This window comes from Sinohyriopsis cumingii, chromosome 1, assembly GCF_028554795.1.
Source record: "Sinohyriopsis cumingii isolate HCF-2022 chromosome 1, ASM2855479v2, whole genome shotgun sequence".
Classification (NCBI taxonomy): domain Eukaryota; kingdom Metazoa; phylum Mollusca; class Bivalvia; order Unionida; family Unionidae; genus Sinohyriopsis; species Sinohyriopsis cumingii.
In genome coordinates this window covers 38554035-38573504 of record NC_142961.1, presented here as the reverse complement: position 1 = coordinate 38573504, position 19470 = coordinate 38554035, and the positions used below count along the sequence as shown (strand labels likewise).

Here is a 19470-nt window from a genome sequence, read left to right as displayed (position 1 = left end):
ATACTTAAAGTGTCGAATCAAGAAAAGGAAAAAATGACAACAACAAATTTGCCTTTCAAGTGGCTTTAACAATGGTTTAATTTCTATGTTAATGTGTGCAAAGGGAAATAATTCCAAACTCTTAACATTATGGAATTTATGGAATTTTCCGGCAGTTACCGAATAGGATGAACTACATCATTATGTTGTCTGACTGAAATAAACTAGCCCATAGTGTACAGCGACCATCCCACCATAACACACTGAGTAGGTTTTGGAACAGCCTCCTTATGTGCCTTCTGAGCTTGAGTTATGACCCTCATGAAGTCTAAATCATTTTCTTGTACAGGAAAACAATTCACATATAAACTTTTCTTCTGTTTGTTTTCGTTTGGAGAGACCTGAGCAACGTCGGAGGGAGTACCAGATATCTGTGACAGTGGTGGTGACTCATTTTTATAATTTGAGAGTTCATGAGATTCTTGTTTGGGATTTGTTCTCACATAGTCATGTGAGAGTTCAAAATCATCATCAGAGATTTCATCAGATTCTTGTTGCTGCCAGCAAACAGCACAAGGATTTCAAGATAATGCATCAGCATTCGAGTGCTTCTTACAAGCTCTATGAGTGACATGAAGATTGTAAGTGCCAAGTCCTTGCAGCCATCTTGCAACTTGCCCTGTTGGACATTTCAGATTTTGTATCCGACTGCAGGATTATCCGTGTTAATGATGACCTCTTGCCCATAAAGATAATGATGAAATTTCTAAAGTGCAGCAAACAATTCCTTTCTGGTCACACAGTATGAAACTTCATGCTTATTCAAGGCTTTGCTCATGTAAGCAATCACCCTTTCATGTCCATCTTGCTCATGGGAAAGTACAGCTCAAACTGTATATTTACTAAAATCAGTGTCTAAAATAAAGCGAAACCTGGGTTGTGGATAAGCAGGGATTGTAGTAGTGGTTAGGGCTAGTTTCAAAGCATCAAACGATGCCTGGCACTCCTCCGTCCAAGCAAACTTGACGCTTTTTTCACACAACTTATGCAAAGGTCTAGCAGTATCAGCAAAGTTCTTCACAAACCGTCTGTAATAAGAGCATAAACCTAAGAAGCTGTGAAACTTAGGATTCTTTGGTTGCGGCCACTCTTGAACAGCTGAAATTTTATCTGGGTCAGTATGCATGCCATCTTCCACAACGATATGGCCTAAAAATTGCGTGCTTCATTGGAAGAAGATACATTTTGATGGTTTCAGCTTCAGATCTGTGTCCAACAGTATCTGGAAAATGTGTTCCAAGCATTCCAAACTCTGAGAATCTATTTGATTCAACAAGTCCAATGTTCAAAAGGTGTTCAATTCCTGGTATAATGACTGGTAGCCAGATGTAGCAGTTAGCAGGTATAGTAATGGTACATTTTGCAACAACTCTACATGACAATGAAACCTCTCCACCAATCCAACATTGTATATCAGCATAATTTGTCTGAATGGTCAAGTTCTTATAGTCAATTTTACTCGCAAACTTAGGCATAAAATCTTGTCCAAGGATACCTTTGGGCATAATGTCACACACAATCACAGACTGTGCGTATGGAACACCATCGAACACAATATTCAGTAGAACTGGTCCGTAAACTTGTAGATGTTGACCATTTACTCCCTGCACTTCTTGTGGTGCAGCCACAAGAGCAGGTCGGTTTCATAAGGTATTTTTTGAAACAGAGTGCAACAAAATAGTAGAAGTGGTGCCACTGTCAACAAAAAACTTTGCCTTGACACCTAGGATACTTCCAGCTGTATAAAGTCCATTGTCCCATTTTCCTATAACTTCTCTAACCTGACCAAAACGTTTGTCATCCACAGTTTTACCCTTTGTCTCTTTGGTCAAAACATTTTCTTTAGGACATTGTCCTTCCAATAACCCCTGGCCTAATGAGCTGATGGTTTGCTGTTTCCTTGCTGTTTATACTGGGTCTGCTGAGTGATCACTCCTTTGTATTTAGAATTCCGGCTTCCATCTGGCTTTGGTAAATTGGGCATTTAAGGAACAAGTGATCTGGAGAATTGCAGATAAAGCAAGGCTTCCATAACTTGTTTCAGGGCATTTTCTAGGCAGGGTTAGCTCATCCATTCTAGCATTACTATTTCCAATTACTCTTTCATATCTTTCAATCACATCAACTGCTTCTGTAACAGTTTTGCATTCCTTATCCATGCTTATACACTTCATCTCTAATTAAATTGCTTTGTATAATTGGTTCAGTGCAATGGCTTCTTGTGCAACTGTGCCCAAGTTGGAATAAGATTTTTGTGCCATCTGATGAAGACTGTCCCCAAGTATGGCTATGGACTCACCAGGTTGTCATTCTCTTGCTTAGAATCTTGAAAGCCATCAGTTTTGCTGATGGGTACTTCCAAACCTTTGCCCTAAGGCTTGCACTAAGGAAGAGAATTTTGTCATGGTCACTCTATCATCAGAGCTCAGTGCAGTTCTCAAAGTGGGAAATGTATTCATCCCAGTCGTCGCTCCCACTATAAGGTATTGGCATCACTGATGGACGTGAATGAAAATAAAATCTCTGAACATCATTACAGTCTTGTTTTATATTATGTCATGCTCATGCCCTTCTCTTTCTATAGCTATATCTTCAGTGTGGTGGGAGATAGCAGCGGCTTTATAAAAAATTATATAATAATTATTAAGCATTTAAACTCAATAGCAATCATTTAATAAATCTATTTAAAATTTCTCATAACAATTCGATTCAGTTTTGGGATTTTAAAGTACCAAGGTTAGTATCAGTTATGTAAAAATATATAATTGATGGTTTTATAATACATGGGCGAAATTCTTTTCTACTTAGATGTTCATACTTTGCGCTCTGACAGCTATCTGCCAGTGCACTGTCTGCACTTGTATTTATAGACTCCTATTCACATCACATGACCTTATTTAGCCAATCAATGTTTATCCTTCTCAGGGTTAACCATGGCAGTAACCAAATCAACTGTTAAAACTGCATGGAAAAATCCCTCTGAACACAAAATTTAAACAGAATTAAGTTGTCTCTCAATGTCCGTGGTGTGCATTTATACTTTTAATCTTATTTGTATATTCATACCTATGATTACATAAAACTGAACGAAATGGATAAGTGAATTTCAATGCAAATCGAGCAAGAGTACAATGTACTGATGATGCAATGAGTCATAATACGGTTAGAAATAGTCCCTATTAAATGCATACTATTTTGCACATTAAGGTAAATTAGCAAGCTATACATAACCAAGAACTTACAATAATGAACAGTAACATTAGTTCTAACTTACTGTTCAACAAAAGTCTGACAAGAGAAATGTGATTTTTCAGCTGGGCACATTGATGCGTAGTATTTCGGCTTGTTGAGCTAGGTATTAATTAATTCTTTTCATCTACAAATCAAAGCATGAGTGTTACTTTTTATGGTTTTGAGGGGTCCAATAACAATGTTCTCAGAGAAATGCAGGCCCCCATGCCCCCTAAAAAGTAAATGGTCTGTCCCTATACACTGCAAGAAAATGAGAATTGTCCAATTCAAGGAATCTGAATAAGAAATATTTTCAACAATATTCTAGCCAATAATCTGATCTAAAAGTATTAGATAAACTGCCATTTCTTCACAATGTTGCATTAAAACAAAAAGCTGAATTGATGTGTCACAAACTTACAATGTGTCACAACCTTACAATGTGTAACAACATTATAATGTGTCACAACCTTACAATGTGTAACAACATTACAATGTGTCACAACCTTACAATGTGTCACAACCTTACAATGTGTAACAACATTACAATGTGTCTTCATTATGATTATACAATAAAATCTCAATGATCTCCAAAACTGGGTGAACAGGAAAAATATTTGGATAAATTTGGATACAAAAGACAAGTTTCTTAATTTCTATCAAGTCTGGTAAAGAGAGATTCAGGCACAATGAGGGTAATCACAATTTGAGTAAGTTATTGGAATCATCCTGTAGCGATTATATACATGATGCATGCATACATAATGTAAAATTCTATAATTGGTGAACAGGAAAAACAACTGGATAAGTTTGGATAAAAAATACAAGATTTTTTACTTTCTATCAAGTTTGGTAAAATTCTGCTGAACAATTTTGGAGATAAAGGTGTTTATTTAGTAACAGTGCCCACATCTGATAACAGATCTATACAAATTTAAAAGATCTTTTAATCAAATTTTGTTTTGTGTTGTTTGAATAGAAGATACATTTAAGTTTTCTTTTTTGTTTTCAGTAATGACAGCCATAATCCAGTCAGTGGATTGGCATCAGTTGCATAAAATTTTAAGCCATCTATGCCAGGAGATTTCTGTCACATTTTGCCAGGTGGATTTTGCATACAAGTCAAAGTCATTAAAAAGTTTTCTATTTCTAGAGATGGTGGCCACTTTAAATGGAGGATCAGCACCATTTCAATAAACTTGGGAATTCTTCATGTCAGGATGCCATTAAATTTGGTCAAATTCTATTCAACAGTTTCTTATAAGTCATTTAAATGTTTCCAAGTGTTAGAAAAGGTGTCCATATTTGAACGAGTAAAGGGGCCCCAAGTGGCCAAGTGGTCTAAAGTTCTCTCTGTCACGGATCATTGCCATCTCACCTCTGTCTGCGTGGGTTCGAGTCTCGGGCTTGGCAAATGTGGATATGTGAGAAAGTTTGCCAGTAGCTTCTCATGGGTCGGTGGTTCTTTCAGGGGTTTTCCCTGGTTCTTCCTCCACCAGTAATACTGGCTGCCATGTATAGCCTATCTTGTGCTGAAAAATGGCGTTAAACCCTATAATGATAACGATTGAATGAGTAAAGGCATTATCCGGATATACTGATAGACCTTCATCCCTGAATGCAGTCAAAATTGACCAAATTCTACTGAGATGTTATTGAGAAGAAGTCATTTTATGGTTATTCCATTTTTAGTTACTTTGATCATTTTTGATGGCAAATCAACACTCTTTAAACAAATCTGAAAGAGCAGTAGCAATCAAAGTAGCATTTGACCAGACTCTTGTACTGCATACCTATAAAGGAGTCATGTGAGAGTCTGACTAAATGTGACTTGAAGTACTGCATGAAATTTAGTACATGATAATGGATACTTTAAAAAGGTGGTAAACTTCTTAGTTATTTAAATCTTATCATGTTCCAATAGTCACAACTTCCCATTAAGTCTCCTTGTGTAAGAATTATTTTTTATCAACAACTGTAATACTTTGTATTTCAACAAAATTGGAGAACCTGTCTAATTGTGGACTTTAATATTTAATATTACTACTATGTTTAGTGATTCCAAAGAAGTAGCTGAAAGAATAGGTGTGGATACAAATATAGCTGTCAAGAAACAAAACAATATTTACTTTGATAACAGATACAGGTCACAACTGTATATCTTTATCATTCCATCTTCACTCTGAAAACAAGAGAGTAAATGAGTATAAGCCAAAATGGGAAATATTGGATTTACATGCAAGTTCTCTCATAATGTATTATTCTATAACTAAATTTTATTAAACTACATTAGTCTTCAAAAGAAAATTTCACTTGAATGTACATGCATATATATTCAGGAGTTTAATGAAAATATGAGTACATACAATCTACCACCACCCCCATCTTGTTAAGATCATGTGGATGCTGTGCCAAAAACATTACAATTTCTACCCACCTCAAACCCACCTTGTTACAGGTCACGATGACAATGGCCTTGACCTTTTAATCCTGAAATAATCGAGCTTCTATTTCTCATCAATGGCAACATGTCTGTGAAGTTTGGTGCAAGTATATTTAGCAGAACTCAAGCTATTTTGCAGCAAAATTTTGCCTAAATCAAGCTAGTGACCTTGACATGACCTTTCAATGTAAAATTTGATTAATAAGCTCCTTTAAGTCATCAAGAGAATCATATCTGTAAGTTCTGGTAATAATACACTTACTGAGTTATTGTGCTAAAACCACTTATTATTAAGATCGTGGTGATCTTGCTATGTGACTCTGAGCCTCTTCAATCAAAAGGCTTCTTTATCTCTTATATGGAAATCAACATGCCAAGTTAGGTGAAGGCTTATGAAGCCAAACTCACTGCATGAAAACCACTTTGCAAAGATTGAAGTTATCTTGACCTTTAATCTTCTGACCCCTAAAAACATCTACAAAGATTGGTGGAGGCAAGTAAAGTTGAATTTATGTTATTACATTGAAACCATTTTGCTCTGGTCACTCACAGTAACCTTGACCTTTGACCTGTTAATCCCCAAATCTGTAGGATTCTTTACCTCCTTTAGAGAAACAAACACCAAAGTTTGGTGAAAGGATGTGAAACAGAACTGAAGATATTGAGTGGTAAACAAGCTGTTAACAAACAGGACAGATGGACAGACCATAACAATAATGTCCTACCTTTAGAAAACATAAAAACATGTTTAAATACAAGAATACTATTACTATACAGTTAGAACAACAATCCTGATTTTACAAATATTTTGGAATAGGTAATCATTGTATATTTAATTCATAATGACAAAAATGTTATTATATTATATGCAATCAAATACACTTGATTCCACTAATTCTTTTCTTTTGGAATGTTGACTTTAATAACCAAGGTTTTTGAGCTTTGGGACACTGTAATAATGATCTTATTAAACTATTATATATCTCTCTGCATCCTTTTCAATTCCTGAGTAGAACTTCAATATTGTTCAGGAGAAAAGGTTGCAGATTTTTTTCTCATGTTGCAAATTTAATCTTTATAAATATAGTCTGTCTGTACTTATAATACCATAATATTTGTAATCTGGGGTGAAAAATCATAGATCACAAATCACATCATATGGTAATTATAAACCTTGTTCATCCAAAAAATGGTATACAAATTTTACCCCCTTCTACAGCCATGTATTTATTGTGCAGACACAAAATTGGTAATACACCGCTCCCTCGATAACTCGCGCCCGGATAACTCGCGATCCTGCTTATAATGCGGTGTCTGTCTTGGCTCCCGGGGCCCCGAGTGGCCGAGTGGTCTAAAGCGCTGTCCTTTACGGATCACTGCCATCTCACCTCTGTCTGCATGGGTTCGAGTCTCGGATTCAGCCAATGTGGGTATGTGAGAAAGCTTGCCAGTAGCTTCTCGTGGGTCGGTGGTTCTTTCCGGGGTTTTCCCGGGTTCTTCCTCCACCATTAATACTGGCCGCCATGTATAGCCTATCTTGTGCTGAAAAATGGCGTTAAACCCTACAACAACAACAACTGTCTTGGCTCCCGATTTTTTCCAGAGAAAATGTATTTAAAATATCTTTAAAATATGCTGAACATGAAAAAATTACGATAAGAACTGATAAATTAAACCTTGATACATTGCTCGTTTTCTCATCGAAAATGGTGATTAATGCCCGTAAAAATATAATCCATGTTTTGAAATTTGCAAGTTCTAAATAAGAATTAATTTCAGAGATCTCGAAAACGCTTAATTACGCGTATTTGGACGCCAATTTTTTATCTGGGACGCAGAAAATCACTGTGGTGGGAGTCCTCCGTACACATGTAATAGGTGCGCGGGAAAATTCAAAGATTTGCCGGTCCTGTTTCAGCCACCTGCTTTGTGGGAAAATGTGTTAATCAGTTAACTGTGCTGATATTTACAATGACAGAATTCAGTGACTGAAAGACTCTTTGATGTACACACGTTACCATTTTACAAGAGTACATAAAAAAAGAGCATGATGCAATAGCTTGGCGACTAGTTCAAAGGCTTTGACTGGCGGCCGAGTGAGAAAATGTACTGATATTTAGTGATTGAATTCAGAGCCAGAAAGACCCAGTTTTAAAATCCTAGTGAGACCTCTGTTTCAAGATATCATATATTATGTAAGTTTTTATGATCAATAGTTGTCAGTATACTGTAAATAAACAGTCTGGTGAAATAGAGATCAATGAAAACTTATGGTAAATGCTAACAGGTGGCAACAGAGAATGAAGTAAACACCAATTAAACGTCTTCCTGTGTGAAAGTCATGTTCTAATCCTTTAATTCCGTTTCAGTGTAAACATTATAATCACAACATATTCTGTTCATTGAAAACATGAAAAGAGTCAATCGAACGTCACATCGAAACCCGTGAGTACTTCTGTGAGAACCTAATTACATGCCGGCTTTGTTTAGATCAACAACTTGGGGAAGTGTTTGTTGCATTAATAAATCGATTACAAGAGACCTGGGTGCTGGATTAAGAGTCTTGGAGCTGCCTTTGACGTAAAGCAAAACAGTAACAGACAGCAACGATGATAGTGACTTCGAAGGTTTCAGTGAAACTGATGTCATTAATGCCGAGGCTGTTTGGGAGAAATTCATACAGACCAGACCAATGGTCCTGAGATGGGCGTTTCTCTTGATGATATGGAGGAGTGGATTTGTGCTGACAATGATTGCCCCACAGCTGAATACATGTCAGATGAAACAATAATTAATTCTATAACGAACAAATTTGCAGCAGAAGACGATTCTAACTGGAGTACCACAAGTGTTGAAAGTGATGCACAGGAAGCAATCAAATATTTTTATATTGCCATAAGGTGACTGGAGACTCAAAATGTTGACTACGTTATGCTCATGCAGTTGAGAAATCTGAGGGATTTTGCTCGGCGGCAGAGAAACCAAGGAGTAACACACAAAAAGGGAATTGATATTTGTCAAGTGTGGCACAAACGGCAAGTATTAAATTGTTCTAATTTACGTTGTTTTAAATTCATAGACCAATTAAATATGTTAGTACTGATTAACTCTTGGGTTTTTTTTGTTTTCCATTTTACTTCTATCGCATTCAAATCTATCTATCTATCTATCGTTTGATCGACACTGTTTCTCGAAAAGAGTCGATCTTTTGTATATAAAAAGAACCGTCTAATTTGGATCAAACAATAAAACTAGAATGTATCCAATTCAACATAAAAATTAGTGACGTAGTACACAATGTGTGAAGTGGTACACATGTTAAGCGAACGGAAACCACGTGGAATAATGTTTTCGATGATCGCCTCAATATACTGTAATTTATCCTGAAATTAATGTTGCCCTATGAGGAAATAATAAATAAAGTACACATGAAGAGATATTTATTCACAGTTAATCTCAGCATAATTATAATGTGCGTATTCAACACTATAATCTGCCTACCCCCCCCCCCCTTATTTTTCCTTTATATCGTCGATCACTTTATTGGTTTTGGGCTTATTTTATAGGTCCCTCGATAACTCGTGCCTCACTTATAGTGCGGTCGATGTTTCTGGACCCCGATGTGCACGAGTTATCGAGGGAGTGGTGTAGATGGATGGATGGACATCATAAAATAATACACTCTGTTTTATGGTGAGTATATAAATTAGTCTTACTTCCAGCATGACTTAAAGACATGATGCTTAGCAGAAACTTTCTTTTCCACTGTTTGTGACACATTTTCCTTTTTATTCATTCATCAGTTTTTTTTAAACATTCCATTACCTTACATGGTACAAATTCAGTCAGCCTGTGAAATGAATTTCAGGGTTTGAAGCCACATCACGACTGCCCTATACATTCACCAATCATTAAGAACATTTAGACAACCTAAGGCATGTGGCTGATCTGGATATGTTGATCCATTGGATACAATATTTTTTAATGCAACTTTTTCTCTGATCTCTGCTGTACATACCTGAAAATTTTTGCACAAATTCTCTAACTTGAAAATAAACTATAGATATTACACCTGAAATAACTTGCCACCGAGATTTGGTAAATCTGCACTGGAATACCATATTCCTTGTTCGGAGAAGAACATTTCTATAGCTGGGGCATAAGACTCCACTCCTATGACCTCATGACTTTTATCGGCAAACCTAAAATTGACATTATCTCAGTATCTAATTGCATGCAAGTCAATTTATTACATGGTGCCAATAATAAATATTGCATTAACTCATGCCCTACATTCTACACCGTACCTGAAATACTAGTCATAATGTTACCTAAGGTGTTGACAAATTACTGGATATTCATTACATTCTGTTGGGTATGAATTTTAGGGGATTTTGTGGTTGCATTATAAATCTAGAATTTAATGTCACAATAGGACTACTTTCACAATTTATGAGGACATTACCAGTAAAAATGCAATAACAATGTCAGTTTTTACAAAACCATGAAAATGAAAAAAATTCACAAAATTTTAAGCATCCAAATTAAACAAAATCATACTACCTAAACTCCTTTTAGCAAATGACAGAAAAATCTGACAGTGTGTTTTGTGAAATGTTCAGATTATCTTACATCTGTGTCGATTCCTTCAAAAAAGTTTGAGAAAAATATATTCAATATTCTGCCTGCCCTGGAACATAAAATAAAGAAACTATCATGCTCATTCCATAACTTTCAAATGAAATGTACACAGTCACATCATGCTCATTCCATAACTTTCATATAAAACGTACAGACACATCATGCTCATTCCATAATTTCCATATGAAATGTACAGTCACATCATGCTCATTCCATAAATTTCATATGAAATGTACACAGTCACATCATGCTCATTCCATAATTTCCATAAGAAATGTAGTCACATCATGCTCACTCCATAACTTTCATATGAAAATTACAGTCACATCATGCTCATTCCATAACTTTCAAATGAAATGTACACCATCACATCATGCTCATTCCATAATTTCCATAAGAAATGTAGTCACATCATGCTCATTCCATAACTTTCAACCGCTCCGGTGGCCTAGTAGTTAGAGCATCCGCCTCGGATGCGGGAGGTCGTGGGTTCTATCCCCAGCCGAGTCATACCAGAGACTTAAAAAATGGTACTAACAGCTGCCTCGCTTGGCGTTCAGCATTAAGAGGTTAGTGTTTAGGACTGGTCGGCCTGCTGTCAGGATAATGTGACTGGGTGGGACATCATGCTACATGTCTGCGGCATGATGCCCCAGTGCTAGATATCACTATAAACTGCCACATTGCAGACATCGTAGTGATATGACTTAAAAATTGTTAAAGCTACGTTAAAAAATCAAATCACACCATAACTTTCATATGAAATGTACACCATCACATCATGCTCATTCCATAACTTTCATATGAAATGTAGTCACATCATGCTCATTCCACAACTGTCATATAAAATGTACAGTCACATCATGCTCATTCCATATCTTTCATATGAAATGTACAGTCACATCATGCTCATTCCATAACTTTCATATGAAATGTACACAGTCACATGCCTGATTATTAATGACAATATGCCATCAATTAGCAAGTCATAAACCTTGGTAAAACTTCTGATATTACACCTGTGTAATATCATGTGATGTAACAGGTTTGGAAATAGTGTCCAGTCTCCAAGTTTTCATTAAAGTGAAACCACTGTTGTAAACATTGTTTAGTACATGTACTTTATTTGTATAGACTCAAACCTCTCCTAACATGTTACCTGTATTCATCAGTAACCTGGTCATAAAAGCAAATAAATACATTTTCTATATAAATGCCCTGTATTTAATGGTCACCTGCCTTCTGCAGTCAGCAACCAGGTGTTTCCTAACCGAACAATGATTTCAACCTGTCTTAAGCAGTTTCTGGAGCATATCAGTACTGATGTTCCAAGTAAGGAAATTAAAATCTTTTTTTTGTTTGATAAGCAAGAAATTGTTTAGATCAAGGCCTATCATGTGAATTGATTTTTAAGTGTATCATTCTTGATTGTACTTCCAATACTCCAGCCAGTCAAACTCAGAGGCGTCAACATGTCAGCTTTGAAAGCAAGGAGCTTTTATCCTTACACAAGACGATCAAAGCAATTTGTTTGCTTGATGGTGGAAAAAGTAGTGGGTGTTACAGCAGCTGAAATGGAAGTCACCTTTGGTGCCAGTGTGACAGGTATATAGCTAATCTTCAACTCCTTGCCTGTGAATTAAAGCCATCTCTGAATAAAAATGTTTGTCTTTGAGGAGAGATATGAGTTACATCCCTTTTCCTGGGGATCAGAGTTCATTCAATATTCAAAATGTGTCTGTGAGGGCAGGTGAAGTTTCAGTTCATGCGTTACATCGAATAGCCATATACAGATTCTTTTAATTTTCTGTTCATCGTTGGTGTCACACATAAGCCAACTTTTGATCCTGGTCAGTTGAGCCCCCTGACTATTCCAGATATTGTTTTATGATAGTGTGAACAAGGACTGGTGAATGTTTTATGGTCTGTGATGATTTCATTTCTAGGACAGATTAAAGTGAGCAGGATACAGTAATCTTTAGTGAAATGTGAATTTGGGAGGGAACAATATATACCCATAATTATGATTTTGTTGTGCCATGCACATGAAACAATTTTAATAATAATAATTTAATAATAATAATAATAATAATAATAATAATAATAATAATAATAATATTTGGTAAGGGGAATTAGTTTTAAAAATCCTATCCAAAATGTGAACTGGTGTTGTTATGACTTTGTGGTCTTAAACTAAAGAACAAAAATAAGCATAAAGCAACAAGTTTTGTAAAATTCAACAAATAATTTATTTCCCTAGAATACAAAGTGAAAATCTCAAAACAGCTTATAGTATTGTGAATTAAATCCTAAAATAATATTAAAAGTTCTATCACAAGTTAAAATATATGAAGTTTCCAATGAATTCCAGTGGTGTTCCAAATAAATTCCAATACTGAATGTGTTGATGTGCCTGTAGTCTCTAACGTGATAATGTTCCAATGGTCCGGAATGTGGCGATTTGTAAACAGTATTTTGATGTATAACAATAATATAATTTGAGATTTCCTTGACTAAATTCACTACAATTCCAAATTAATGATTTAGTCCAAGAATAAATTAGTACTTTCTAATTCTAGTGAATAATTTAAATAAATAAATCCACCTAAACTAAATACTGAACACTGATTCCACTGCAGATGTTAAGATAGGAATAAGTAATTTTTCAAGCATACAATACTGATATATTGTTTATGAAATAAATGTCACTGATCAGGTAGATCATTAACATGATTTCAGTCTAAGGTCAGGTACAAAATGTGTGAGTGTGTGTGATTGATTAGATTTTTAATGTAGCTATAACAATTTTTCAGTCCTATCACTATGATGTTTGCAGTGTGGCAGTTTAAAGTGATGTCTGGCACTGAGGCATCATGCCGCAGACATGAAGCATGACGTCCCACCCAGTAACATTATTCTGACACCAGGCTGACCAGTCCTAACACTAACCTCTTAATGATGAATGCCATGTGAGGCAGCTGTTAGTACAATTTTGTTAGAAGTCTTTGGCATAACTCAGCCGGGGTTGGAACCCATGACCTATATCCAAGGCTGAGGCTCTAACCACTAGGCCACTAGAGCAGTCTCAATCACAAAATGTGATGTGATGTGATTAGGATTTTTAATGTAGCTTTAACAATTTTTCAGTCATATTGATACGATGTCTGCAGTGTGACAGTTTATAGTTATGTCTAGCACTGGGGCATCATGCCACAGACATGTAGCATGATGTCACAACCAGTCACATTATCCTGACACCAGGCCGACCAGTCCTAACACTAACCTCTTAATGAAGAACGCCCAGCAAGGCAGCTGTTAGTACCATTTTTGTAAGTCTTTGGTATGACTCAGCCGGGGATAGAACCCATGACCTTTCAATCACAAAATAAAGATATACATACCATATCAATAAAGCCAACAATACCAATTAAATACACATAACAGTGTACTGTGTGAAAAGCAAGTTTTGCCTTTTCCTGAGTGACCATTACTGACAGGTTATGACTGCAATTCAAGCAAAGTCATGACAGATTATAGACCACAATATATGAAACCCATCATTAATTACAGAAAATCAAATGTCAATATTTTCAGTGGTATGAATTTTCAAGTCTATGACATCTGTTACATTTTGCAATGAAAACTGTTAGCAAATGTACCCCGTATGAGATCCTTTATGCAATTTAGTGTCTAACACAATGTACCATATCCCTGAACATCATCATATTGTACACTGGTATGTGTATTTAATTTGTATTGTTGGATTTTCTCCATGATATTTATGTATATCTTTATTTTGTAATTGAGACCACATGGGTGCCAAGAATAGCTTTTTGGAATGTACCCACAACCTCCCACATCTGCATAACTTTGGTAAAGGCTCTGATATTGATGTGGACAGCAATTAGTTTTTATAAATTATCAAATTCAGCTGACTTAGTGATGTAGACACATTAAGAACTTTTAAATTTCGAGTATGAGAAATGGCAGCTATGGTTGGTCATGCAGCTTCACTGACTTGATGGTGAACAATTTCTTTCGAGATTTTAAAACACCTTGAAAAATTCTTCCGTGAAAAATAATTACACAGCTACAACGATTGGACTTTACTCTTAAACTTTTCCATACTTAATAGATGTGTATCAAAAATGTAAAATGGTTAAAATTGCTGTTAAACATAACATACACTACACTGCTTAAGAGTTAACAGGCAGGCCTGTGTGTATGGAGTAGAATAGGTAACAGGTGTTCTACTTATAGCGCACTGCACTGGGTAACTTTGCTACATGTGTATTGAAGGGCTAAAAAGCCATCAAATCTATGAGATAAAGGGGTTGATAAGAGAAAAACTTCATGGAAAATGAGCAGATACATATTAAAAAGGAACAGGACACACTGAAAAAGAACATTAGGATAGCGACAAAAGAATACTGTAAAAAAAGAAAAGAAAGCAAAGGAAAAGAAAAGAAGCATGCAAAGACGTGATCCAAAATGATAATATAGATAATCAAGGGCTAAAAGGGAATTGGACTTAACAGACAAAGATGAAATCCAAGGGAAAATAATAAACGTGGGGATGTTTAAAGACCTACATGAAAAAGCACAATGGCTGTATAAAAGGGGGGAATTTAGAGGGGAGAGAGAAAAGAACTTTGAGCAAATAAAGGATAAGATAGTTATGGGGATGGAACAAGCAATGGAAAAGATCAGGGAACATCATTAAAATTCAGATGCGACACAATAATAAAGAAAATAAAAGTATAAAAGATTACTTAACCCTTTCACCACTAAGTAACTACAAGGGGAAGATGACCATTTAACAATAAGTAACTTTCAAGGTCTTAATAAATGTAGGCAACATATTTTCAATGACTTTTATAAATTTAATTTCTTGTGATAGGAATACATATTTGGTAATGTTGTAAAGAAGACAAATTCAGGTTTCTCAAAGTATTATCAAAAGCAAATTTAATCTCACACAGATGATTATACAGGTATTTCAAAAGGTAAGTTAAAGGTAAGTTTCACTGTATTCTCTATAAAATGTTGAATAAAGTGTTTAAAGAGTAATATGTGGTGTTTTTGATCCATTGTGGTGTTATTACAAATCATGGCTAGAATAAATGCAAAGTTATCTCAAAATTAAATCCAAAGGTGTGTTAACAATATTTCTACAGGCATTTAAAAACTGAACTATACAAGGTTTTACGTTCATTTCAATGGAAATAAATATGAAATAAAACATGTTTCGACTGTAAACCGGATTAATTTGATCCAAGAAGCCCGAATTTCTCACTTTTATAACAATACAGTTCATCTCTGTCTAATTTCATGACTTCCAACAGTATGAACTGGCCATAAAATGCGTTTATTTCTGATAACGTGACTTCAGTCCAAACACCTTTGTGTTGATTTGGGTTAGTCTCTCGCTTCAGATGTGCTCTGGAATTTGTCTATCTTGCCATTTCTGAAAACACCTAGTCGCTATAAAATAGCTGAAAATATTCAAGAGGTGTTCCTGATCCATCAAATACTTGTGTTGGACTTACACATTCGGAAAATGTGTGAATATTACGTTTCGATGGAGATTTTGTCCACTGACTAAATTCAGGTGTCTCGTAGACCTTCAAATTCATCATCGTTATCATTATTGCCAACAATATCACACCATTCTTGTTGTATACATTCCCTCTCTTCTTCATTTATCTTTACAAGATCAAAATTGCCAGTATTTTCAATTATTTAGTCCCCAGATAATTCTGATTCATCATCAGACGAGTCTGCCATATTGAATGTATTTAGGGGACTTTTTTGAAGATTTCCATTTATAGATCAGAAGAAAAAACTTTCTTGTTAAAAATCTACCTTAAAGTCTGAATGTATCCAAATAGTATGTAAATGAATCAATGTATGATATAAATATTTACTAAAAGGGAATCACAGACATTGACCAATCAGAGAATTTAGCACTAAAACAAGACAGGTATGTGAGACCGGAACACTGGTGTACACTGTTGAGCGGGAGTTATTGTTCCTGGACCGCTTTACAGGTCTGTAGTGTTGAAAGGGTTAAGGAAAGCTCAAGCAGAAAAAATAACTCTTAGAACAAAAAGAGGAAGTGAAGAATATGTCATCAAAGGGGAAGAGACTGAACAAATAATAAATAAAATGCTAAAAGGAAAATTCCCTATGTTTTTTGTTTGACAATCTGCTGCATTGCTTTTTTTTAAAACTCCTCTACAGGCATGTTCACTTTGCGTTAGCTCCATGTGGCATAGCCCTGTGTAATCTACGCTCAGTACTTCCTCCAGTATACAGGTTCCCTGTCTTTACTGCATTGCTCTTTTGTTCCAAGCCAAGTTAGTGTTATAGTTAGTATTAGAGTAGTAGCTTTCCCTTTTTCTGTTATGTGGTTAGCTGTTAGTGTAAGTGGAGATATCTGTTGGCATCTATAATATCATATCCAACACCCCTGGGCTTGTGCCATGTCAGAGAAGAGCATTGAACCAGTGCACTGGCTGTAAACCTCCCCCTAAGCAGGTAGATCAACTGGAATCCATCTCCCCCAGTTTTCCTCCTCCAGTTGCCTTAGAGGTTAGGTTTAACATGACATGTTTTCTATGAGGGACTATTGCCTATTTTAAGAAATGGCAGCTCTATTTAATAACAAAGTGGCATAATTTGTATAAAAGGTTCAGCATTCATATAAGGATGTTTTCAGTCAAATTTAACTGGTGAAAGAGTTTTATATTTAAGGTAGAGTGGACAATTGTTTCATAGTGGATTGGCATCATTTGTACAAAGCTTCATGGTTTCTGTCAAATTTTGTCATTTCAGCAGTTTTGGAAAAGAAGTCAATGGCATGTTTCGTAAGACGGTGGATAGAAACATTGGCACAAAACTCAAAGCCCCTTATACCAGGTGCTTTCAGTAAAATTTGGTCCAATGTCGTTAAGCAGTTTTTGAAAAGAAATCCTTTGAAGGTTGTTCTATTTTTAACAATGGTGGCCTTATTGGATGGTTGTCAATAAATCAGAGTAGCTTCATTGGAACAGCATCAGATTCGTAATCCAATGGTCACAACCTGGATAAATGCCCTGGCCATCCTCAGGCTGGCTGCTTTGGTTTTTTCACTGTGAAAGGCACTTAGCTCCAATTTCTTAGACAAGCTATTGTCATTATAGCACAGAAAAAGCCACTAAAGTCAAATCAGAAATAATAACAATAGTAGATCAACATCACTTGTACAAAATTTTTCCAGTGGTTTTTGTGAAGTTAAAAAAGTAAATGTTGAATAACGGATGATGGATGATGCAAGATAGATGCCACGTGTCATACCATAAGCTCACCTGACTTATGGACAGGTGAGCTAAAAACACAATTATTGATAAATAATGTTATTTTAGTCACTGAAGTTACCACTGACACTCACCATTTCATATCTGGAGTTTTGCCACATAGTGGAACAAATACACGCAGCTTCTGAGTTCTTCCTTCAAATATCTTGCCTTCATACTTTAAAAGCATCCTGAAAATAACATATATCTTGGTATAACAAAAACCTATAATAATTATCACACTTGAATAAAATATTTCAATTGTTCAAAGGTTTAGAAATGGTCCTTTTAAAAAAAATCTGCATTTCAATTTCTAGGATTAAAGAGTTGTGTCCCTTTAATTACTAAAAACAGTTTCTTCTGCCAGAAGACATCCATTATATCAGTCATAAATGCTACTAAAAACAAATTAAGCAAATTTTCTTCCTTTCAATATTATACAATAATATTTCAAACTTGGCAGAAATTAGCAATGCCAGCAACCTTCCATCAGACCTTGATTCCCAAAGACAACATGCAACATGAAGTAAATGACTGATTCATATTTCTTTACAATAAAATAAATTTATGGAATTATTTTCAGTTCACTTACGGGTCAACATAAGTGACCACCCAGTCAGTAGTTTTCTCTTCCCAGCGTCTCATCCAGTTCTCAATAGTATAGATTCCACAAGGATCCTGGCCATCAGCTGAATTCTGGGTATTGGGATTCTCAGGTGTAACAGATGACATGCCTTGGAAACGGAGAATAGCAAGTGGCATTAAGATTATAATGTATCAAGCATATATAAGAAATATTCCACTAAACTATTCTCAAAATCCATTCCAAGATTCCAACTACTATACTGTCTAATACAATATTATGTATCTTTTATTATTTATTTTTTAAAGTGCACATATTATTAACCCTTTACCTCATGCAAGCTTCTTTGGACGCCTTTACTCCATTTGCATGGAAGCGCCTCTTGACGCCTCTACTCCATTCGCATGGAAGCGCCTTTTGACCCCTGCTGTAAACATATGCCATTTTTAGCTGGTTTTCGTAGCACCACCTTCGGGGAAAACCCCCCTATTAGATACTACATTCATTTCTGCGAATGACAATTACGTCAGATCACGTGGTCACTGTTTATGCACTGGTCGATATCTGCTATTTAAAATAACTGGGTCGTAATCTCCACTCTCCAAAATGGCGGTCGCGGATTTCATTCAGTACTTACGAAGTTTTCACGATTAGAATCACAACTATGAAAGATTAAGTAACTTAGGTAAAGGCTCTGCTATTGATGTAAGCAGCAATTAGTTTTTATAAGTTATCAAATTCAGATGACTTAGTGATGTAGACGCAGACGAAAAACTTGTAAATTTCGGGTATGGGAAATGGCAGCTACGGTTAGTAATGCGGCCTCACTGACATGATAGTGAACAAATTCTCTCAAGATTTTAAAGTACATAAAAAATCTTCCGTGAAAAATAATTACACAGCTATTAATTTTTTCCACATGTAATAGATGTGTACCAAAAATGTAAAATGGTTAAAATTGCTGTTAAACGTAACATACACTACATTGCGTAACAGTTCACAGACAGGCCTATTTTTTACCTTCAGATTTTTTTCCCCTCCTCAACAGCAAGCTCGCGTCGAGCACCTGTGCATATAACACACTAAGTGAACATGCCTCATTTTGTGCCAAACTTACATAAAACAGGTTTTCTACATGTGTCTCACCTTCAGTATGGCTGATGGATGGTAAGTGGAAAGCCAAGCATCATGATTTC

The 19470-nt window shown here is 35.7% G+C and overlaps 1 protein-coding gene across 1 annotated transcript in view; it reads right to left on the bottom strand.

The window, feature by feature from the left end:
* Window positions 1-18423, bottom strand: part of LOC149806738 (putative thiopurine S-methyltransferase) — a 37118-nt gene extending 18695 nt beyond the window's left edge. Inside the window, exons 1-4 of the mRNA XM_089956921.1 lie at window positions 18284-18423; window positions 17787-17882; window positions 9786-9915; window positions 5400-5452 (exon numbers count right to left, since the gene is read on the bottom strand). Coding sequence (XP_089813047.1) covers window positions 5400-5452; window positions 9786-9915; window positions 17787-17882; window positions 18284-18423 — 419 coding nt within the window. The remainder of the gene's footprint in view (window positions 1-5399; window positions 5453-9785; window positions 9916-17786; window positions 17883-18283) is intronic.
* Between the last annotated feature and the right edge of the window lie 1047 nt (window positions 18424-19470).